The sequence below is a fragment of the Sorex araneus genome, chromosome 2 (genome assembly GCF_027595985.1).
Source record: "Sorex araneus isolate mSorAra2 chromosome 2, mSorAra2.pri, whole genome shotgun sequence".
Lineage (NCBI taxonomy): Eukaryota > Metazoa > Chordata > Mammalia > Eulipotyphla > Soricidae > Sorex > Sorex araneus.
Genome location: NC_073303.1, coordinates 54,927,745 through 54,953,135, shown reverse-complemented (window position 1 = coordinate 54,953,135; position 25,391 = coordinate 54,927,745). Strand labels below are relative to the sequence as shown.

At 40.2% G+C, this 25,391-nt stretch overlaps 1 protein-coding gene across 1 annotated transcript in view; it reads right to left on the bottom strand.

Annotated features, from left to right (window-relative positions):
* RP1 (RP1 axonemal microtubule associated) overlaps positions 1 to 25,391 on the bottom strand; it is a 209,597-nt gene that overhangs the window by 176,524 nt on the left and 7,682 nt on the right. Inside the window, exons 3-5 of the mRNA XM_055124422.1 lie at positions 6,827 to 6,990; positions 5,268 to 5,354; positions 1,439 to 1,571 (exon numbers count right to left, since the gene is read on the bottom strand). Of these exons, the coding sequence (XP_054980397.1) occupies positions 1,439 to 1,571; positions 5,268 to 5,354; positions 6,827 to 6,990 (384 nt within the window). The remainder of the gene's footprint in view (positions 1 to 1,438; positions 1,572 to 5,267; positions 5,355 to 6,826; positions 6,991 to 25,391) is intronic.

Sequence of the window (25,391 nt, the reverse complement as noted above, 5' to 3'; positions counted from 1 at the left end):
AGAGGAACTATACATGTCTAACCAAGAGTTGCAGTTCCAGGTAAGATGTACAATACCCTCCCTCACCCAATCTCTCCCACCAAATATAGTTTTAAAATCTTGAAAGAATGAATGGAGTAACTACATGAAGATGCTAACAAGTAAATCATAACTTAGGGCTGTGAAAGAAAATGAAAATCTAAAGTACAAAGAAAGGACAGTAAGGGCCAGAGAGGCTGGACAGGAGATCAGGCATCTTGCATGTGACCGAAGTGATCCCTGAGCACAGAGCCCAGAGTAAGCCCTGAGCACTGCTGAGTATGGCCCCAAAAGTACAAATGAAAGAACTGCAGTGAGAATACTATCTTTCATCCTCTGGTGTTTTCCAATTTAGACCCAATGTGTCTGACCCTGACAGGAGCTCAGACACAAGGTGCTTAAAAAGAGACCAAGATCCATGAACATCAAAGGGAAACACTATCAAGAATTCAAAAATAAAAGTATCCAGAATATCATCATCATCATCATCCCATTGATTGTCGAATTTCTTGAGCGGTCTTAGTAACGTCTCCATTCGTCCTAGCCCTGAGATTTTAGCAGCCTCTCTTTCCTCATCCTTCCCAACGATGCTGCATTGGAGGCTCTTTCAGGGTCAGGAGAATGAGACCCAGCATTGTTACTGGTTTGGGCATATTAACACACCATGGGGACCTTTCGAGGCTCTCCCATGTGGGCAGGAAACTCCCGGAAGTTTGCCAGGTTCTCCCAGAGGAGAAGTAGGATATAAGATATAAGGTTTGCAGCTTCGCACTCCCGGCTTGCTTTTAAGTCTCTGGATGCTGGCCGTGGATGGGATTACACGGTGCCGGGGGCAGTCCCTGGGTTTAACCACCTAGCTACTGGGAAATGGAAAATCTGGGTGGAGGATCTCAACCTATCCAAAACATCATCAAAAATTATTTATAATTGGAAGACCAATTATTTATAATTGGAAGACCAGGGAAAATATGAACTCGCATAGGAAAAGATAATAAAGGGAAATCAACTTTGAGGCATTTCAGTCAAACCTCCTAAAAACTAACTATTGACACTACATATTCCTTATGTCATGAACAACTAAAAAATATTTAGATTTAGCTGTCATGCCCGAGAGATAAGAGCATGGTAAGAAAAGAGCATCCCCGGGCAGAGAAATTGTCCAGTGAGTAGGGCGTTGCCTTGCACATGACCAACCTGGGTCAATCCCCGGCACTCCGTGCTGGCCCATAGCAGCGCCAGGAGTGGTTCTGGAGTACAGAACCAGGAGTAAGGCCTGAGCACTGCCAGCGGCGCCCCCGAGAGAGAAGTGATCAGTCACAATTCGTTTATCAATTTCATCAATGCGAGTTTGTCAAGTTCCCTGTAAGTTGGCGCTTAATGCAATACCATTCGCCTGTGAAATGTGGAGCTGGGCTTGTACCTGGAAGGGCAGGTTTTCCCTTATTTAAAATGGGAAATTCTCGGCAGGTTTCTCCATCCTCCTGGTCTCGTGCAAACCATCTCTGCACAGGAATATAAAACTGCTTTCCAGAACTCTTGTTGCACATTTGTATCTACATGACAGAAATAATTACGTGAACCAGTTATAAGAATGCCTTATCGAGGAATAAAATGAGTTTTACAGCAAACTTAAGGAGCTCAGAAAAAAATTACTTTTTAAAGTCAGACATTGAATTTTATTTAAAAGTGATGATTGTTTTTTCCATGTCCTCATTTGAATTATTTCTCTTATTTCTGTTTTTAACTACTAAACACACAATTTCTTCCCAAACTTTCAGTGTTGTTACTATTTTCATACTTAGAGATTTTTTTGTTTGTTTTGTTTGTTTGTTTGTTGCTTTTTGGGTCACACCCAGCGATGCACATGAGTTACTACTGGCTCTGCACTCAGGAATTACTCCTGATGGTGCTTGGGGGACACTATGGGATGCTGGGAATCGAACCCAGGTTGGCCTTGTGCAAGGCAAACACCCTCCCCGCTGTGCTGTCACTCCAGCCCCAAGATGTTTGTATTTTTAATCAATTACTTCCCGATTCCAAACCCCAAGTGCTTTTTTTCTCTAATGAGATTTTATAAAATATTAGAATGAGCTTATATTTCATTCACTAAGATTCAAACTGACATACTTCCTTCTTGGATCCTTAGTGATGAATGAAATCTGAACAATTAATTATGTATTTGGGCACCTGCTATAAGATATTATATCTAATCCATTTGTCCTAATGTAAAAAAAAGATGGTAATAAATTCTGGTAGGAGCAAATGAATTTAAATAACCAGTAAGAAGTAGACATTCTGGGCCAGAGAGGTGGTATAGGGGCCTTGCACCTGGCTGACCCCAGCTCGATCCCTGGCTCCACATATAGTTTCCCCAAGCCCCACCAGGAGTGATCCCTGAGCACAGAGCCAGGAGTAGGCCTTGAGCAATCCTGCCAGGTGGCGCCCCCCCAAAAAAAAAAATTTTTTTAAAGGCTCAAGTTATGATTTCAGATTCTAAACTTGTCTTTCATGAATAAGCTACTATAAGTCTTTTCAAAGTAACAGTATTCATTGAAGTCTTATTTTACTAGTAAAAATAAAATTATTCTCTTTAAAGTGCCACAATTTAAATTTAACAATTTAATTTAAACTTTAAACTTTAGAATCAGTTTGAGAAGATAATGCTATTATTAAGGCATATTTTCAGATCCTAAACTTACTGATTTTTGCAAGACTTGTATGGGACACAAATTTGCATTCATAAATGTGTATCAAATGTGATTCTGAAGAAATAACACTTTTAGAAAGGTTCTCTGAGAAACACACAGAAATGTTTTTTTCAAGACTGCTTTTATTGCCATCACTATTTGATTTGATTATTTTAATTAAAGCCCAAGGCAGATCATTTAAGATATACAAAATAAATCAACATAAGAACTTTTGCTTTGGTAATCTTCTCCAAATTAACCGAAAGGCTGAAGATTAAGGTCCTATAAACAATGTGACCATTTTGTGAGCTGAATGGAAGTTGCATTATGTTGCTAAAATGGACTCAAGTGTTTTTATTCAATGCCCTTGATGTTAGAGTCACAAATTGACTTAGTTATCGTTTTAAATTTCCAACTTCAAAACTGTATTACGGGAGTTGAACAGAAAATTTCCAACCCATTATCTAGCATCTCAATTTGGCCAAATGGGTAAATTATGAAAGTGTTTAAGATGCTCAGGGAAAAAAAAGCTTTGAATTGAGCTGGGGTTTCTGTGGTGAAGGCGAGAGCTGGGAGGACTGGAGTGTTTGCCTTGCACACATCAGGCCCGGGGTTCAATTCCCTGGCATGGTGTAACTCTCTGAGCACTGTGGCGTGGTTCCCAAACAGTTCAGGGAGCTGTGCCACAGTGGAACTCAGCAGCATGTCGTCACCAATCGTGGCATCAACAGGTGAGGGCAGCCCTCCACAGACAATTCCTATCACTAAGAGAATGGGGCCACAGATAAAAAGGCAATAGGAACCTTCAGCCTCCTTTCATAATTTTACTTTTCAGTATTATGTAATCTACCCAATTGCTTGACCATTAACACAAATATAATGCTGGTGATTGTTTATCCATCAGATGCGATTGCAGAAGGATTAATGGTTTTTGCAAATTCATTTATCTTCCTAAGAAAAAAATCAAAGCTGTTATTATATACGATCACGTCAGGATCAATCTGATACCATACTTCAAAAGCTCCATAAGAAATAAAAGATTAGAGTCTTTCTTTCAGAATCCAGGTGTTTACTCTGAATTTTTATTTCTCACTTCTACATTCTGCATTTTTATAAACTAAGTTTTGTCTGCTGTTTTGCAACAGTATCCTCTGCCACTTTCATGTAAAAATATAGCATTACTGACAAATATGCATTTCTGCTGATGGAATTAAAAAATTCTTTCTGTTTGTTTTTCCTTTGGTTCCTGTACCCCACCTGGCTGTGCTCAGGGCTTGCTCTTGGCTCTGTGCTAAGGGATCACCCCTGAACATATGCCGTGCCAGAGATCAAACCTGGGTCAGCACTGTGCAAACAAGTATCTTTCTCCTCTACTGTTTCTTTGACCCTAAAAAAACTTATTCTTAAGGAATTAATTGTCTTCCATAAATTTTTCATTGATTTTGTTTCTGACATATTATAAAACTGAAGACAGGTTTGAGAAGAAAATGAGGCATTTAAATAGATAATATTCACATTTTTGAAAAGCAGCTGAAAGACCCAACAGCTTTTTATATCAAAATATCAGAAGACACCATACACAAAAACAGATGTTAACCTATGTGACTTCCAACACTAAAGATCTGCAATTTGTGGACAACCATGGCAGGAAGTAAAAATTTTCATCTATTGAATCTTTAAATCAAAGTAAGGACTTCTAATCAGGGGCTGGAGCGATAGCACAGCGGGGAGGGCGTTTGCCTTGCAGCAGACAACCCGGGTTCGATTCCCAGGATCCCATATGGTCCGCTGAGCACCGCCAGGCATAATTCCTGAGCGCAGAGCCAGGAGTAATCCCTGTGCATCACCGGGTGTGACCCAAAAAGAAAAAAAATTCTAACTAGTGTAAAATTTTTAACTCTAATCAGTGTAAAATGTTTTGTTCCTGGGAAAGAGTGATAATGCAGGCACTAAGGCGCTTGCCTGGCATGGGACCAGCCCCAGTTAGACCAATGGCAGTGCCTACAGTCCCCTGAGCACCACAAGGGGTGCTCCCTGAGCACAGGGCCAGGAGCTATCCCTGAGCAACGCCAGGTGTGGTCCAAACCAAAAAGGAAAGAAAATTATTCCTGAAAGTCCCTCCGAGTTTTTATCATGCTGTCATGAGCAGCCTAAGTTTGGGATCAGCAGTCTAGCCAAGTGTATTAATATTTCACTGGTTCACGCTCTGAAGCAGATTTCTATCTGCTCACCTTAACAATCAGTAGTGGCATCATATCAAGAAGGAATGTGAGTTTATCCAGAGCCCCAAGTGTTTTTTTCTTTGCAAAGAGGGGACAAGATTATTTTATTAAATTGCTTCCCTCAGTTAATTAGGAATTAATTTTATTCTCGTCATTTAATTCATCAGAATTGAACTATTAGTAAGATAATACAATACTGTTTATTTCAGAAACACACAAAAAACTGGTCCCGGCGTGTTCCATTAACTCACAGTAAACATGAAACTATCCCTCCAGGTTTGGTTTCTGAATAGAATTAGCAGATGGTTCTGCAGAGGATGAGCACATCGGCATGTCTTACCTCCTTACAATGCCACGAAGGGGAAGGCCCAGAGTTGGTATGACCAATACGAATCTTAGAAAGAGTGCCAAGGTCTCCCACTGTGATCTGGAAAGCAACCAAGAGGGTGTGTCTTAATGGAATTTTACAAAGTTCACTTAAGAGAGCCCACATTATGCTACTATATATTAATAAGATGGTCAATTCAAGAATATTGAAGAATTATAGACATTTATTTCTGAAGATCAAGCAGAGTCAAGTCCATGTTGCTAAAGGAGATGTGAGTAGGTTCATCACATCCCACGGACCCAATATTAAGGGAGTTGAACATTAATGGATTTTTGTTATTAATGAAATAACATAAATGAATAATATACATTAAAAAGAACTATACAAATATATATACCTAATAATAAATAACAAAAATGCACAATGCAAAAATTTATAGAAACAAGTAGAGAGAAATAGGCAGTCTACAATAATAGTTGGAAACTTTAATGCCTCAGTTTGAATAATGCATAGAACAACGAGACGAAGATCAATAAGGAAATAGAGGACTTAACAACATTATATACCAACTAGATCCAGCAGCTATTTTTAGAACATTCCACTCAATAACAGCCTAATGCACACTTTTCTCAAGTGCACAAGGAACATTCTACAAGATATACCATATGTTATGTCACAAAACAAGTTTTGGAAATTAATGAAATTATATAACAAATATTTTCTACCAAGAGTAAAACTAGACATCACACTGAATAAAAAAACTGCAAAATCCATAAATGCATGTAAATTAAACAATCTATTAAAGCAGCCTATTTGTCAAAAAATGCTAGGAATATTAAACCATAACTCTAAAATCAATGAGAAAAAAATTACATACAAAAGCAGAGAGGATACAATAAAAGCTGAGCACAGAGAAGAATTTTAGCCGGAGTTTCATAAAATTTCTATGTACTTAAAGGAGAAAATTGTTTCAATTGGGCATCTAACGACTGCACTTGAAATTACTGTGAGAACAAATGCTTTAGAGATTCAGACCTAATAAATCCAAAGACTAAACAAAAAGGGAAGTAAAAGGGAAATGTCCTTTTCCCAATGAATATACCAAGGTACATTTCCATCACATGGGACCAGAGATAACCAGGGGTTAAGACACTTACCGTAAACACAACCAAACCTGATTTCACCCCTAGCACTGCCTATGGTGCCCCAAACACTGTCAGGGGTCATTCCCAAGCACAGCGCCAGCAGTAATCCTTGAGCAATGCCATATGTGGCCCCCAAACCAAAATAAAATCAAGCAAACTATGAAACACACACACACACACACACACACACACACACACAAATGCAGGCAGCCAACCTGGATCTGATTTCTGTGCATCACTAAGAATGATCCCTGAGTACTGCTGAGTGTATCACACAAACCCACACACACATGCACACACAGCACACGTGGTATTAAAAAATACCTAGTTCAGTATGTTATATTCCTATCTTCCTTCTTAAGGAACAACCCATTGTTGTTACAACAATTCACTTAAATTCATAGGTCACTCGGTTTTATTCCTTACAGCGAAACTGTCTTCACGGCCACTCTGGAACTGCACCCCGTCTGTCCCGTAGAGATATATGGGAGCCGAGCTCCTATGCTGTCCGTACAGCACAATATAAATCTGAGAGCTGGTACCTGCGTTGGGCAAGTCACTAGTGAGGATGGTAACTTTCCAGCCGCCACCTGCAGAAGCAAAAGTAACACACGGTATCAGCAACTGACTTCTCGAACTCCGACAATCAGGATGGCAGCGTTCACGACAGACAAAGCTTCCACGACTCCTCCAGAAAAATGCTGTGACACAGAATTTGCACTTGCTGTTTAACACAAAATTACTATGCTCTTTTTAACTATGAGAATTTCTTAGACGGGTTTTATTTATTCTGGGGACATACCAGCAGTGCTCAAAGGTTTCTCCTGGTGAGATGTACGAAGCCACAAGGTTGTAGGGTTCCCACCCAGGCTCCCCACATGCAAGGCATATGCTCAGCACGTGTGCTTGGCTATCTCTCTGCCGTTAAGAAGGGCTCTAATAATAAGGCTCAAGTAATATCATCATCCTCTCAAGGCTTGTCATTGCTGAACTCCAAGAAACTTCCTACATACTTACACCTAAGCACCTCCTACATACTTACACCTAAGCATCTCCTACATACTTACATCTAAGCATCTCCTACATACTTACATTTAAACATCAAGAATTTTGATAAATCTCCAGCACTCATATATGCCACATAATATGTGCCTGCAGAATTACACATTTTAAGATTCTTCAAGTTCAGGTGTTTTCCAACATAAAAGATTATGTGGTGATTTATGTAAGTATTCCAAATTGTAATCATACATATTAAAGAAATCTGGCATATCTATTATTTTTTAGGTCACACCCAGCAATGCTCAGAGGTTACTCCTGGCTCTACACTCAGTAATTACTCCCGGAGGTGCTCGGGGGATGCTGGATGAATTACTCCTGTATGCTGGAGACCTAACACAGGTGGGCTGCATACACGGCACGTGCCCCGCCCACTGTACTATAGCTCCAGCCCCAGAATCTGAACTATCTATCATTACTGATTAATAGATGTAGTAGCTTCCATAAATGTTCAGTAAGTTTTGTATCTCTCAGAAGAATTAAAGACTTGTTAGCAAGCATATGGTTCATGATGTACAGAGGGAAACTAAACATTATAGCACAGGGGTAGTCATATAATATGATCTCTGGGGATCGTTTTGCCAGGTTTCTTTGGACTAGATCCCAAGAGCTGATCAATAAGAAAAGTGAAGTATTAAGCAATTAGGAAACATACTCAAAGTCATACTAAGAATATGAGTCAGTACAATTCAGAACTATAGGTTGAATTTCCTACTTTTAAAGCTGATTTTCATGTGCACAAACTTGAAGTACAAATTATTCTCCTCTTTTTCAGTTTTATTGAGAAACAATTGACATCTATCAGTTGAAGAGATACAGCATGTATACATATGTATACAGGATACCTATTTGATATACATCTTCTGTGAAATGATTATACCATAGAGTCAGTTACTATTCATCTTCTTACATTGCTAAAAATAGAGAAAAGGAGCTGGGGAAATGAAAATTATCATTTTGAGAGAACTTTCGGGATTTATTTTTTTAACTTTCTTATATACTAGACATCAGTGTTAGCCAGTCACCATGTTTATGCTCAATTTCCAGTACTGATAGACCCTATGGCTGAAATCTGTCACCTTCTGACTCCCTTTGCTAAATTACTGTCCCAGAATCTTCCCGTTAGTCAACCACAAAACTAATCTCTTTTCTGTGGATTTGCTTTTGTTTTTGTTTTACAGTATTGTAAGATCAGACAGTGCTTCTCTTATTCAACTTGTGGAATAATTCCTTAAAGATCATGCATGCTGTTGAAAAGTAGGATTTTTTTTTTTTTTTTTTGGTTTTTGGGTCACACCCGGCAATGCACAGCGGTTACTCCTGGCTCTACACTCAGGAATTACTCCTGGCGGTGCTCGAGGGACCATATGGGATGCTGGGAATCGAACCCAGGTCGGCTGCGTGCAAGGCAAACGCCCTACCCACTGTGCTATCACTCCAGCCCCCTGAAATTTTATTTTTAATAGCTGAATGACATCCATTTTTTGTTTGGTTTTGTTTGGTTTGGGGGTGTTCACATCTAGCTGTGCTCGGGGTTTCCTTGGGCTCTGCACTCAAGGGTCACTCCCACAAGGACTGGGGTGATGGGATCAAACCAGGGTAGGTCATGGGGGTTGGGGGCGCAGGGAGGGGGAGGCAGCCTGCTGGCAGCCTGCTTGCTTCACCAATCCCTAAATTCCCATTTTTCATATACACTATCACTTCTTTACTCACTCATCTCCGTGGGATGCTTAAGTTGTTCCTTATTTGACTGTTATAAATAACGCCGCTTTGAACACTGGTGAGCAGATGTGGTGCTTTTTTTTCAATTTACAGTTTTCATTTCCGGATAGATCCTAAAAAGTGGAATTTCTGGATCACAAGGTAGATGAAGTTTTAACACTTTTGGCGACCCTCCAGGTTGCACAGTTTATGATCCCAAGAATTCACAGTTACTCCCTCCTTTGTCTTCACATCCGTGCCAGCGTTGGTCTCGTTTTTGTTTGAATAAACATTCTTGTTGGCTACGGTGCCATCCCTAGATTTCGGGTGAGTCTCTCATGATTCTTTTCTTTTGTTTATGAACTCATGCAATCTGAAACTGAAATTGTTTTATATTTCTCCCATTCTTTTGTTTGTCTTAGAGGGGCCACCCCCAGCTGTGCACAGGGGGTGCTCCTGGTCTTGTGCTCAGGGATCACTCCTGGTAGGCTCAGGGTGCCCTATAGGGTTCCTATTGAACTCAGGTTGGCCACATGCAAGGCAGACGCCCGACCCACTGTACTATCGCTCCAGCACCGATTTTTCCAATTCTTACAGGGACCCAGGGCCCGCCAGGGTGGTGAAGGTTTGCTTCCCAGTCTAGCGCATCTGTCTTCCTCTCTCTGAGGCAGTGAGCACTGCAGCCCCCGCACTGTTCTCTCTAGCCACTTCCTTCGTTTGAATAGTTGTTCCCTCTTCTTGAGATGGGAAGTGTAGTCAGGAACACCTGCTGTGGCCCAGGGATGACATCACTCCCAGTTCACCTTCACTGTGCAAATTTTAGATTTAAAGTCTTCTTATTGTTCAATAAATACAAGTTAAATTAGTGTGTTTTTTAATTAGCACTAAAGCAAGAAATTCTATCTTATTTGTCTCACATGGCAAAAATCTATGAGGGGCTACCAAATCACCTCGTTTGACTGTCGGTAAATATAAATCATTTTAGAGAATTAAAGAAGGATGAGAGTCTGTTTTTAACAAAGGCAGAGCAGTTAAGTCGCCATCACAAACTACAGAGCTCAGGTGATTTTCTGTAGAATTACTAGTACATTACTGCTTGTTTGAATAAAATGAAATAAAGCACCCCAACTTTTGCTTTCTTCAAAATGAAGTAGAAGAGTCCAGGAGAAAATCAATATTTGCTAAATGTACAAGGACCAAATCAATAGGAAAAGAAATTGCATTTTCCAACAAGTAAAATGGAGAATAATGAAAAGTATAGGAGTAGAAATAAATGAAAATAATGAAATATGATACCTTTGGTTTTCGCATCTCTTTAAATCATTAAAGTCTTGACCTTGGGAAGGGATGTTTTAAAAACTCCTTTAAAAATCTAACATATGAACTAAAATTCATCTTCTAGTTTATAACTTATAATCAGTCAATATATGTCATTCAGTCACTACTAGCTACCCAGTGTCATGGAAAAATAATTGTCTTCGTTCTCTTTTAATTTGCAATCTTAAACAGTAGTAATATATATCTAAGAGAGCAATAGATAAGGTAGTAAAATATATATCTAAATAACATATCTAAAATATTTTAATGTAATTTTTTAATCACATGAGGCCAGGCAAATAAAACTAATAGAACTTGTTACCCCCAAAGTTTATTTTTTTAAAAAGCAAGCAAAAAAGTAATCTGTAGAAATTTAACAAAAAAGGTACAATACCTTGTGACATAATTGTTATAAAACAGAAACAAAGGGAATAATGAGCTAGATTTTGGGAATTGTTAAGGCACTTAGCCCAGCTAGTTCAATATCGTGGAAGTAGGAAAACGTGGTGTAAGCAACGTTTGAGACCTTCTCAATATTTAAACATTCTCAATATCTAAACAGAACATGAAAGAAAGGCTGGGCTGCAGGGGAGAGTGAAAGGATTAGAGAAAAAAAATAGGCTGCAAGCACTGTTTACAATAGCCAGAATCTGGAAAAAACCCTAATGCCCCAAAACGGATGACTGGTTGAGGAAACTTTGGTACATCTATACAATGGAATACTATGCAGCTGTTAGAAAAAAGGAAGTCAAGAATTTTGTAGTTAAGTGGATGGGCATGAAAAGTTTCATGCTGAGTGAAATGAGTCAGAAAGAGAGAGACAGACATAGAAAGACTGCACTCATCTATGGTATATAGAATATCAGAGTGGGAGACTAATACCCAAGAACTGTAGAAATAAGTACCAGGAGGTTGACCCCATGGCTTCGAGGCTGGCCTCACGTTCCGGGGAAAGGGCAACTCAGAGAAGCGATCACCAACTACATTGTAGTCGAAGGCCATGTGGGGGAAGGGAGTTGCGGGCTGAATGAGGGCTAGAGACTGAGCACAGCGGCCACTCAACACCTTTATTGCAAACCACAACAGCTAATTAGAGAGAGAGAACAGAAGGGAATGCCCTGCCACAGTGGCAGGGTGGGTTGGGGGGCAGATGGGATTGGGGAGGGTGGGAGGGACGCTGGGTTTACGGGTGGTGGAGAATGGGCACTGGTGAAGGAATGGGTTCCCGAACTTTGTATGAGGGAAGTATAAGCACAAAAGTGTATAAATCTGTAACTGTACCCTCACGGTGATTCTCTAATTAAAAATAAATAAATTATTAAAAAAAAATAGGCTGCAAGAAGTTGACAAGTAGTTTGATAAAAGATTTAAATCTCCATCACTGTCACTATCACTGTCATCCTGTCGTTCATTGATTTGCTTGAGTGGGCACCAGTAACGTCTCCATTGTGAGACTTGTTACTGTTTTTGGCATATCAAATACACCATGGGGACTTTGCCAGGCTCTGCCATTCGGGCTGAATACTCTTGGTAGCTTGCCGGGCTCTAATTGGTAAAAATACATAGAAAGTTTTAATATCATGTATATTCTTAAATTTTTTATTAGAGTTAAAACTCTTTTACCAATAATTGTTGCCGCAAATGGTGAATTGTCTACCAAACTTAAAAAAAAAAAATTCAACCTTACATAAATCCTTTCGGATACTTCCCAACTCACTGCATAAGATAATCAATATCCTGACAACAGATCATACAAAGGTAGAATAGGAAAACTAAAGAGTCATGACCCTCATGAACATCAATGAAAATATCTTCAATGACATATTATGAAATCAGGCTAACCACATACAGCTTTAGGTTTAGGCCAGGCAAGCATTTTTGTTATTTTTTAAATTTAAAAAAAAATCAATGTGATGCATCATATTAACTGAATAGAATAACATGTGATCATTTCAAGCAGATACCCCCCAAAAAGCATTTGGCAAAATTAATTACCCATTTATGACAGGGAATTGGGCTGAATTACACCTTGCTGTGTCTCGGTGTGGAAAGGAACTTGTAAGTGATGAAGCAGATGTTTCATTGGGAGATTTCCAATCAAAGTCAAGGTGTGAACTGGTTTATCTTTTGAGCTTTTGATAAATTTCAAGAGGAAAGAGGTAAGTTGAGGGAGGAGTTGTTAGACAAGAAAAAAAAACAGCACTTGATAGTTCAGAAAATTCTCAAGCTGTCCATGTATCTCTCAGGGCCTGGAAATAGGGCCATGGCGTGGAAGGAATGTGTAGTTTCTGCTAAATGGCTTAGACAGACAACTCTGGATCCAAACATCCCACTCAGCAAAAGCCAAGAGGAGCCGAGATATTATTCAGTAAGAATCTCTGGAGAATTATTTTCTTTAAAATTGTGGATGCCCAGACATTCACAAAACACCAACACTTTCAAATAATTTGAATTCATCAGATGAAAGGGTCTAATACTGGAGAAAATGTAAAGAAACAACCAGAAAGTCAAAAGTGTGGGTCCACACACCTGGCAGCCTGGGAGAGAGGACGGGCAGCCCTGTCCCGAGAAGTTGCTGTCTCCGGAAGGTACAGAGAGCAAGAGTGTCCCCAGGATTGTTCTCCAGGATTGTTCTCCGGCCCCTGCAATCTAAGACTCCCTGCAGTGCTTCAGAATTGCATGGGGCTTGCTTTGCTTTTCTCCTTCTAATTTCTCCCTTTTGGGATGGAAATGTCTATTCTTTGCCTGTCTCACCACGGCCTTTTAGAAGCAGAAAACCTGTTTGCAGTTTAACAGCTTTATGGATGGAGAGAAATTTTGGTTCAAGATGAATCATAGCCTGTGGCTCGATCATACCTGATTTAGATTATATGAAAACATCACAAAAAGAAATTTTGTGATCTTTCAGATGATTATATGTAGATTATACCTCAGACTAAAAGTTTTGATGCTTAAAGCTTTGAACAATATTGAAATGCGGTGAATGCATTTTGGTCTTGGAATAAGTGTTCATTTTTAATAGGCAAGCATTCAAAAGAAACGTAAGTTAACTGCTGATGCTAACTTTGTAAATTGCAAAGAATAAAGTGCTTAAGCATTCTTGAAGCACAAGATGAGACTTATAGCACCTGTTTCTATGCATGCCTGAGTGATCACAATTCACATATGCAGCAATGAAAAGAAATGAGAGTAAAGAAAGATTAGCCTCCCAAGAATTATGTGGCCACTGCTTTAGGACAGTGTCAATAAGGACATTTATATTGGTGGGTGCTCACCAGACATGAGAATCACAAATAAAAACCATTGAAAATCCTGTTCCAAGCATGGCAACATGCATAATACTCAATCTCAACTCCTATTGTTTGAGAAAGATTGATTGCATGAAATCAGAAGTAGCCATAAAATAAATAACTTCTGAGTAATAGGAAATAAACAACTAATGGAAGAGAACTATTTCTCAAACCGTGCCAGAAAAGCCTGGATTTTTTTTTCTGATCTCTGACTTGTGAAGTAGCCAAGTGCCAATTTGAGAGTCTCAGACTGCTTGACCAACAGGCAGGACCCATAGGTGTGGTTCTTGGTGACTCTTGTACAGGCTGCCTCTAAGCAAAACAGCCCTGCCACCTGCCTCTTCCGGTGATCTCTGTTTTCACCAAGAAATGTGAATCCTAAAGCTATTTCACCTACCACAAGGGAGAAATTCCAAGGCAGGTAGTTGGGCCGTCACCAACACTACAGAGTCGAATGAAGAAGGAAACAACAGAACATAGACCAGCCAATTGTGAAAGAGAACAAAGTTGGGAAAATTCACACTGTCTGATTTCAAGGCTTACTATAAAGGTCCAGCAATCAATACAGTGTGTTTTGGCATACAAATAGACAGAAAGATCAATGTAATAAAGAGAACAGAGCTCCCACACATACATGGTTGACTGATTTTCCTCAACAGACTTTCTAAATTCAAAGTCATCTAATAGGGAAATAATAATATTTTTTAAAGAACGGTTAAAAAAATGTATTCCCATATGAACTAAAATTAACCTAGATTCTTAGCTCCCATCGTATAAAAATTTAACTTTAATTGAATCAAACAGACTTCACCCAAAAATCAAAATTGATGAAATTCGCCAGATAAATTGTAAGAGAAAAACATGTCATTGAACTAGGCAGATAAATTAGATATGTCTTGAGAGACATAACTTTAAAAAAAATAAATTCAGGTTTATCTTAATTAAAAAGTTTCTCAATGAAAGTTTCACCAGTAAGAAAATAAAGATACAAGCCATAGACCAGGAGAAAATATGTGCAAAACGTACATCCAAATATTTTATACCTAAAATACTTAAAGAATTCTTACCACCCCAGGACTGCAAACATCTAACAAAAAAATAGATCCTAAAACTTATGAATAGCAAACATCACAGTTATTAGGGAAATGGAAATCAAAACTATAGAGCACTATCGCTACATACACAGGAGAATTTTAACATTTCAAAGACTGACAGAAAGTCCAAGAGATGATGTAGGAATTAAAGACTCATGCCTTGCATACCACAAACTAGCTTCACCCGGAGCACTGCATGTTCCCTCACGATGAGGTACAACCCAGAGTCCTCCAACTGCTTATCAGTGTAGCCCTAATAGTCACTGAGCACCAGCCAGATGACCCAAGTGATCCCTTGACCGAGGTGCATTGTGACCCAAAAAGTCAAAAAATGAGAGATAGAGAAAAATTGGATGGATCTTGAGAGCATTGAGTTAAGGAAAATAAATCAAAAAGACAAGTATTATGATTTTACTTATATGTGAAATATTAAATCATTAAGCTCATAAGAATAAAAAGTAGAAATGGTTGCCAGGGGTTAAGAGATGAGCCAAAATAAGAATATGTTAATCAAAGGACACCAATTTTCTGTTGCAAAATGAGTATGTATAAGAATCTCATAAATGGATGGTTGACTACAGTCAACAATTATCTGGTTTGCACATGTGGAGTCACTAATCAAGTTGCACTTTCATTCTCATACAATAACAACAAAAGAATAATTATCTGAGGTGAAGAATTAATAAACCTTACACTCCGAAATACAGGTGAACCAAGTCACCACATTGTATGCCTTATACAATGTTATATGTCATTGTATCTCAATAAGATAAAAAGACTTGTAAAAGCTAACATTATTCTCAAGAGGAAAAGCAATTCAGTGATTTATAGGCCACCATCTTTGTTGTTTTTCTATTATACTAACCTCCACACAAATTGAAAAGTAAGCATCAGTATACACAAATATATAGAAATATAGATAGATATGTCAGAAATATACCTAAGGACAAAGGTGACATTTATACAGACACACAACTTAGTTCCTCTTAACAGCTTTTGGACATCACAATGGAATATAGCACTGTTGCACTGTCGTCCCGTTGCTCATCGATTTGCTCGAGCGGGCACCAATAACGTCTCCATTATGAGATTTGTTCCTGTTTTTGGCATATCGAATACGCCACAGGTAGCTTGCCAGGCTCTGCCTCGCGGGCGGGATACTCTCAGTAGCTGAGAGGGGTGGAGGAATTGGTCAGCCACGTGCAAGGCAAATGCCCTACCCACTGTGCTATCACTCCAGTCACTTATAAATGGAATATAAGTGATATGCATTCTGTGGAACTGTGCTTCAAGTTCTGCACTTGGATCTTTCCCCAGGCTGACATACACAGGACAACTAGGGCAGGAAGTCTCAGCTCTCGACCAGCCATACGGTGATCAAGAAAACACCATCACTTCAGCATGGCCACCAGCCCACTATTAATTTCAGTTCAACACTTCAGACATTCTGTAAGGCCAGTGTGCTTTTAACTGAGTAAGTTAATGAGAACCCATACATCAATTCTGTTTTCTTCACATGCAATATAGTATTCAATAACTTTATAAGGTGGTCAACACTTTATTGTCAAATATCTTTGTGTTAGAATATTTTTGCCTAACTTGTAGGCTAATATAAGGCTTCTGAGCTCACTTAAAGTAGGGTATGCTAAGCAGCTCCAATGCTGGTGAAGAAAATGTAATGTCCTTTATAAATAATTCCATTTCTTAAACTCAGCCACCATAGTGCAGTTAAAAATCTATGTTGAATATTGTTTACATTCAGAACAATAGGACTACCTTAAACCATCAAACATATTAAGACTATCCTTGTTGAGTTTGTTTTTAATTTTAAAAGTTATTTTAGGAATATTGTATTTTGCTATCTACAAATATTTTATAATAGCTAAGCACAGCAGGTAGCGCATTTGCCTTGCATGCGGCCGATCTGGGTTCGATTTCTCCATCCCTCTGGAGAATGCATATCACTTATATTCCATTTATAAGTGACTGGAGTGATAGCACAGTGGGTAAGACATTTGCCTTGCACGTGGCTGACCAATTCCTCCATCCCTCTCAGCTACCGAGAGTATCCCGGCCTCACGGCAGAGCCTGGCAAGCTCCCCATGGCGTATTCGATATGCCAAATACAGTAACAACAACTCTCACAATGAAGACATTACTGGTGCCCGCTCAAGCAAATTGGTGAACAACGGGATGACAGCGCTACAGTGCTATTATAAGTCCTTGGAAAATAAAGCCTTTATATGTTCAAAGTGGAGCTCCTTGAAACGACCCAAGAAAATTCTTGAATGCTATAAAACACAGTTCCAGGCTTTGGCCTCCTCCCACCAGGGAAGATACTGCTGTAATAATAACCACCCAAGGGAGTATTTTGAACGCTAAGACACCTATAAAGCATCCAGCAAAGTAGTTGGTGCTAAGTAGGGTTCAAAGTATTCAAAGTATTAGTCATCTTGGCAAAGGAGCTTAAGAATAGGGTTGAAATTACAGTTCTTTCGAGTATCTGAGCATCCCATAAATCTACACATCTACCTGCTTGATTAGAAGAACACCAACTTTGGGGGGACGTTTTCATTTGGGGATCACACCCCACGGTGCTTGGTAGAGGAGGGGCAGAAGAAAGGGAAAGTTGGACCTGGGGGGCTCCCACAAATGCACACAAAGTACATACCCCAAACTTCCAGCTACCTCCCTGCCTGTGGAGGAGATGGGTTTGGAGGTGTTGGTTTGGGGGGGTTTTTTCCCAGTACTGGGAACCAAACACAGAGGGGAAACACCAACTTCTTCAAGAGTAGTAAATGTAGCTGGTTATTTAAACCGATTAAGTTTTTAGCAGACATGTGGGGAGAGATTGAAGCACTTTTCATCGTCTGCCTAGTAGCTCATTTCCTCCTGCCCCCACCCATTCCCGACCTCCTCAGTGTGCAGGGCTGGGTGCTGACACTTGGAGACAGAACTCCTATGGAAAGGTGGTCATTACTTTGGGGGCTACCATCTTTTCCACATTTCCTCATGGGAGTGCATGTAATAAACTTCCCATTTAAGAATTATTAGCTGAAAGATATTCAGCACTGTTGGCCCGGAGCAGTAACACGGCAGTAGGGTACTTACCTTGCACGTGGTCACCCCGGGTTTATCACAACATTTTGTACAGACCATTCCACAGCATCCTACCAGGACTGATGCCTGAGTGCAGAGCCAGGAGTAAGCCCTGAGCACCACGGAGTGTGGCCCCAGAGCAAACAAAGCAGATATCCAGCACTACACACCGAGCTAAATGCCAAAGCTTAACAATTGTCATCTCAGATCATGTCACAATCTTTTAGCTCCTCTAAAAACCTTCAAGTGAGGGCCCCCGTCCGAGGCAAGGAAACTGAGTTCTGTGCCAAGGTTTTGACACCTGAGTGTAAGCGAAACACATGGTTCACTTACTTCGTTTCTATCCAAGATATGTTGGTGGCAGTGCCCAGCTAGGTAAGAAAGGGGTTGAGGAACTGGCCTGGCGTGTGGCTGACCCTGTGCTAATCCCCCAAGCACTATCTGGGGCCAATATGCAGCACAGAGTCCACAAGTAGTAGTCCAAATTCCCCAGTTTAGCTCCATGTCAGGAAGAGACGTCTCACCCCAGGTTCCAGAGGGCGTGCATGCTCACTGGTGCACGGCCTCGGGCAGCAAGGAAGCCCTCCCTGTCACTGCACAGGATGCCCGTAGCCCACGCACGGACCCATCCAGCCAGGTTGGCTGAGAATCACCAAGAATGGCCCCCAAGGCCCCTAAAAACTGCTTGGAAGCCTCTAGCCCCCCAGCCCCCCCACCCCCTGAATAATGAGTTGCTGCCACCTGCCCCAAACTGAGTTTTGTATATTGGGATCACTGCTGATTCCTGACTGTTGTCATTTCTCGTCATACCCCTCCTCTTCTCTCAACCGTCGATCCTTGCTACTAACAATGTATTTTTAAAACAAAATTCACATTTTTTTGTCTTACAAAAATTCACACTGAGGCTGAAATAAACCATGTATAATTGATCAAAAGTAACAGCAGTGTTTTAATGTTCCTGGATAAACCACAACACTGTTTTTTTTCCACGCTTCCCAGGTTTTTCTAATAAACCAAGACAAGGCAGTATAGTCACGGAAAGGGTTGGAAGGAAACAGACAAAACAGTTGTTGATTTCCATGGTTCACACGAACCTGGCAAAACGCTTGTGAGGAGTTAAGATCAATGCAAAACTCGGAAAGCAGCGTCCAGACGAGAAGCTTCCGCCTCCTCCACTCCTTTAAGTTTGCTTGGTAAAACGCATGCTGAGGTCTGCGTGTGCCGAGTCCACACACTTCTCCTGCTGGCTGTTCATTTTCTCAATTGTCCATCACAGGTTTTCAACAACACACTGCAAACTCCAACTAGCCCAAGAGCTGTCCTTCCGTTCTGAGCACTGCAGTTCCTTCTGGGTTGGGGATTTGTAAGACAACCACGCAACTGGGCCCTCAGCTTGCCGCAAGAAGCCCAGAGACACTCCCAGATCTCACTGTCCAGTTCCCTGTCTTTGGACACACCTTTCCCAGGGCAGCCGAGCTTCTGACAAGGCATGGCACAGCTGACATCTGGTGGCGCACACAGGAACTGCAGCCTCCGACTCCCCCCACCACCGACCCCCCCCCCAAGTCTGCGTGGTCCTCGGAGAGGTCCCTGAGTAGGGCAGTCCAGCGCTTCTCTGTCATTCCTAAAGCAAACGTCAGGGTCTGGATAACACTCCTAAAAATCCTAAACTCTAAAGTTTCGTTTATTCTTCTAAGTTTCGTTTAACTTTTTTTTTTGATGGAAGCCTCATTAGGGGGCAGGCAGAAGTCCTTTGAAAGAAAAAAATCATTTCACAGACGTTTTTATAGACGATGAAAATACTGACCCGTAAACATCAGAAACAGGTCTATCCCGAATATCTTTGAAAGCATTTTCATATCTGTAGGTCTGAAGTTAACAAGGTAAAAACAACGGCCTTCAGCTCTTATCAATGAACACATTCCCAAGGTATTTATTTACCAGGTTCCAGGTAACATGGTATACACACATGAACAGGAGATTGTTCCCAGACCCAGAACTCAATGCACACATATTCATCACATATTCATTTTATTTATTTACTTTTTTTTCTCTTTTTTTTTTTTTTTTTTTTTTGCTTTTTGGGTCACACCCAGCGATGCTCAGGGGCTACTCCTGGCTCTGCACTCAGGAATTACTCCTGGCGGTGCTTGGGGTACCATATGGGATGCCGGGGATTGAACCTGGGTCAGCCACATGCAAGGCAAACGCCCTCCCCGCTGTGCTATCGCTCTGGCCCCTCTGTATTCATTTTAAATAAGTCTGTTACAGGGCCCTGCATCACTGCTACTCCCCATCTCTTTTCTCCAGCATCACCTGCAGCACTGATTATCGACACGAAGGATACAGCCCAAATCTTCACACAGCACCTGCTCTGCACCGCCGAAGGACTCTGCCTCCCTGCTTGGAGGTCTCTGATCCGTAACCCAGTCTCCGTGAATAACAAAGATCAAGTAAAACTCCCAAACAACCATAGTCCTGGTCCTACGGGGCACAGGATGAATTCACATGAGCATTAATTCACACTAACTACTCTCTTTACTGTTTCTTCACAGTTTTAGCCCTTTCATTTTGCCAAAATTTGTCACTGCTAGTCACAGGCGTTAACGTGAACTTGATCATTTTCATAGTTCAATTAGAAGACCGCATTACTCAGGATGAACAAACATTCTATACATAGAGGTAGTCTTCATCCGGTGAAATAAATAGCAGCTCATCATTTTTAATGTATTAATTACATTAGGACTGGAGCAATGGCCCAGTGGGTAGGGTATTTGCCTTGCATACGGTCGACCCGGGTTTGCTTCCTCTGTTCCTCTCAGAGAGCCCAGCAAGCTATCAAGAGTATCCCGCCCACACAGCAGAGCCTGCAAGCTACCCGTGGCATATTTGATATGCCAAAAACAGGAACAACAACTCTCACAATGGAGACGTTACTGCTGCCCACTCAAGCAAATTGATGAGCAACGGGATGACAGTGACAGTGACAGTGATTATACATAGGTCCTCAATACCCATTTTGTCTTACAAAGTCTCTCATATGTACAAGGACTCCAAGAAGACTTCTTCACCATGCATTGAGTCAGTTCCAGTCAACATACAAGATTTCAATGTTTTATAAAAATTGATTCTATACCATGATACAAAGTATCTTAATTCCAGTCAAAGTGCCCCAGGAAAATTCAAAATACACAATTTATAGTTCACGGTTTAACCAAATGTACTTATAATTCTAGGCACAATGTTTTTACTCATATTTAATTCTAACCTATACTATGCAGGTGAAAGTAGAAAGATATCTGTCAAGTTACTCTTCACACCAAACTATTTCAATTTTGAGAATTTTAAAATCACCTTTATCTTTAATTTTACAAATTATAAAATTCAAGCTCCCATAGATGTAATTCTCAGAGAATACCCTAAATTATTACATTTTTGGACCTATTGAAATTTCCTGATATTTTACTAATACTTATAAAATTACAATTTGTAGGCAAAGTATCAAAGAGGTAGATGTATTTGTAATGGAGTATCTATTTCTAATCATGAGGAAACTGGTGAATCCTGTCCTGTGAAGATACTTTCAAATTCATTTCACATATATTCTAAGTAAATAAGATTCAATATTGGGCACTGGAAACTTACAAGAGTACAATGGACATGTCACATCTATACCTTTACCAAATTAATAAAGTTCACATGAGTCTGTCTCATTTGTTCAACAATGTAGTCAATATGCATTCTTCTCTGAACTCATTACACAAATATATGTGCACATAATATATATACTTTTGTACTTAGGACATTTATGTTGACCCATGAGAAAAATTATTGATCCAGAATGCTATATATGTTCAGAAAACAAAATACAAACATACCTGGGAAATAATGGAAACTGTGTAAATTAGAAAAATTAAAAACAGAAGAATTACGTATATCAAATTAAATAATCTAAGAGAAATCTCTCTGGGTAATCTCATTTTGAAGAAGTAGGAAATTCTCACAAATTATCAGGTCCATATCTATTCCTTGTGCTTTATCGTACTATTACGGGGGGGCTGTAATGTACTGATATAAGAAAGAGTGTGCTAGGGGCTTGAGCGATAGCACAGTGGGTAGGGTATTTGCCTTGCATGCGGCTGACCCGGGTTCGATTCCCAGCATCCCATATGGTCCCCTGAGCACCGCCAGGAGTAATTCCTGAGTGCAGAGCCAGGAGTAACTCCTGTGCATTGCCAGGTGTGACCCAAAAAGCAAAAAAAAAAAAGAAAGAAAGAAAGAAAGAAAGAAAGAAAGAAAGAAAGAAAGAAAGAAAGAAAGAGTGTGCTAATATTGAGATTATAAATCTTCTTTCACAATAATGTTTTCAAGACTGATGATGTTTCATTGGTTTTCCTCTTCCCAGATGAAAGATTTTCATCCTAAAATATATAAAATATTTTAACATATTTGTGTTCCGCATATCCACTGATATCTCAACTTGACAAAATAGGAAGCCTTGATCAAGCATCTCAAAGAAGAAATGATAGCTAATATTTCCCCTTACAACTTGGTTGAGATTTGTTCCAGAGCTCTGCAATTTGTTATTTAATATGTTGTTATTCTCATCAACCACTTCAAATATTTCATTTCCCTGACAACTGGAGCCTGATTTGTTGATGTGCATTGAATTCACGTCATCCACAGCAAACAGTGTTGTGTCCAAGAAATTCACACAAAACTTATTCTTTAAATATGACCAAAATCTCTTCAAATTATTTTCTTCCTCTAACTCCAAGAAGGTAATTCTCTTGAACTTCTTCCTTTTAGCCATCAAATTAAATGTGTTATTGAAATAAAGCCAATCAAACATGTTGCTAATATGATTATCAATAAATGATTTTCTCCTACTTGCTTTATTATCCTCATCTCTAAACATATTTTCATTTGACTTTGATAAATATGGACCTATTTTCATCCATAAGTGGAAACCCAGGGAATTTTCAATATCTGATACTTTACCATAGGCAAATCCCCTTTCTTCCTCATTTATAGGTTGGATAATAACAGTTAATATTGGGCAATGTTGACCACAAATAGCGTAGAGTTTATCCAAAGAATCGCCTTCCTGAAATGCACCCGGAAGTACATTATTACCAGGTACCGGTTGGTTTTTAACAGTGTTATCAGACACTGGATGGACCTTGTTGCCAGAAGTTAAGATATGAGTCACTGTTGTACACACCCTTCCCGGTCTGTGCTCACCCCTTCCCTCAACACAGTCATTTGGTATTCTCTCCTCAGCAAATGATTTACTGTGAATGCCGGTCGAATCCTGGTGAGAGGTCTCGGAGTCACTGTAAGGAGGCATGTTAAAGTAATGACATTTTGATTCCCGAGGTTGAATGAGCTCTTCCAGTTCTGAAGACTGTTCAGCCATGCTTGGGCCTGGAATTAAATTTCCAAAATGTGAGTAGGGCGCCTCATTGCTGGTATGATCAGCCAGTGTGTCCATTGATGCCGTATCTGCGTTGCCACACAGGCCGGAATTTTCAGACGATAGTCTTAGCAAATGATTTTCTTTCAGGAGCCACTTGCCTCTGTCAATCAGTACCCCTTCTTCTGTGCCACGTGAACGTCTGTGATTATTACCCTGTTTTGCACTATGTTCTACTATGTCTCTCCCACAACTGGCTCTTTCATCGTTAAAATCACATGTAACTTGTCTTTCTCTCTGGGATTTCTGCAACATCGATGAACTGCCTGGTATCTGTAAAGAAGAGTCAAATGACTGGCCTTCAGAATCATAAAGGCTGACTTTCTCAGCACACGGAAATTCCAGAGAATTATATGGATAAACCTGAGCTCTGTGTAGCGACCCCGAAAACAAAGATGGTTTCATAACATCTGCTTTACCATAGAGTTTTTCTATTGTCTTTTTAACAAATCCTTTGCTGTATTCTTTCTCCTGAGTAATCACTCCACTAAGGTCTTTGGGGCCATCACTGAACGTTTTATATGGCTGTTCATTCTCGTTGTCTTGTCTATAGACTAACCAATCAGGATTCACTGGGGTTTTGAAGCATGTTGCAAAATCTAGAGAGGACTCTGAATGGCTTCCAATTTCCATGGTTCCCCCCAACATTTTCAATTTCATTTTAGTTCGTCCTTCAATAAGCTGTTTTTTGGTATTTTGCTTAGAATCATAGCAAAACATTAAGGATGGTGGTGTTGCTAGCCTCCTGCTAAGTGCTCCATACATGGCACCATTCCGTATTTCTTCTGCCATGTTCCTACTAGGGATTTCCATCAATTCCAAACTCTTACCAGCCTCTAACTCATGATGGGCTGATTCTTCGGTGACTTGCTCTCTTACATATTCCCTTATATTGTGTAATATATCACTATCCTGGTTTTCTAATTCTTCAGAAGAGTCCCACTGTGGAATGTCCTTTCTTTCACTTGATGTCAGCCTGTTAGTTATGGAACCTGGTTCTTCAGAGTTCGTTGACTGTTCCTTATCAAAGGACATACATGCATTTTTATCCCAGAATTTCTTTAATGAACAGTTTTGAAATTCACTTTCAAAACTATATTCCTTATCAGATTCTGGCTCAGTGGCCTTAAGGGAGAAGTCACAGCGACTGAAATTACTGGTATTTTCATGGGAGAGCACTGTGCTAATGCCATGTCTACACTGACAGTTTTCCAAGATACTTAGATCTTTCTGAATCTCATCATCTCTTTCTAACTCCTGAGTCAGTTCCAAATTATCTAGATATGTGTTTTCTCCAAAATTTAAAATGTTGATGGTGTTGCAGTCTTTGGTGGGACTATGGATCTCACCCCCTGGGCAAAATGCCTTAGCACTATGGCTTCCTTCAGAGTCCTTCTGGGAAGTCCCAGCATCAGGAAGTAAACAAAGCTCTCCTGCAAAATCAGCCTTGTTTGTGGAGGCCTGATGCGTGGTATAGCCATCATTAGGCGGGGAAATGTCCCTAGGATGCTGTGTCTCTTTGGGAGAAGAAATTATGTTAGTACTGTCCATCACACCAGGAGAACAAGTTACGTCTGAATTATAGCCTTGAAGGGCACACCCCTCACAGGCAGAGTCATAGTCATCTAGAGAGATGTTCTGTGCTTCTTCATTTCCAGTGCACTCTGTAACTTCCGACATGTTGGATGCTGAACAATTTTCAGAAAGGTCTGTCTGAGCCACGTCCTGTTCTTTCTCAGTGAGTCCCAAGTGATCTGTGGTTGACTCCACTAACTTGGCAACAGCAGCCTTCAAGTCATCGGCTTCCTCCGTGACAGCAATGTGCTTGAGAACCTCTAACAGAGCCAGTATTTCCGACATCCTATCGGCAGTCAGGTGAGCACTGCCTTTACCGACGCAGTTCATACTTCCCCTCAGTTTTAGCACCAGGAGCCAAGCTAGAAGGACGTTAGTGG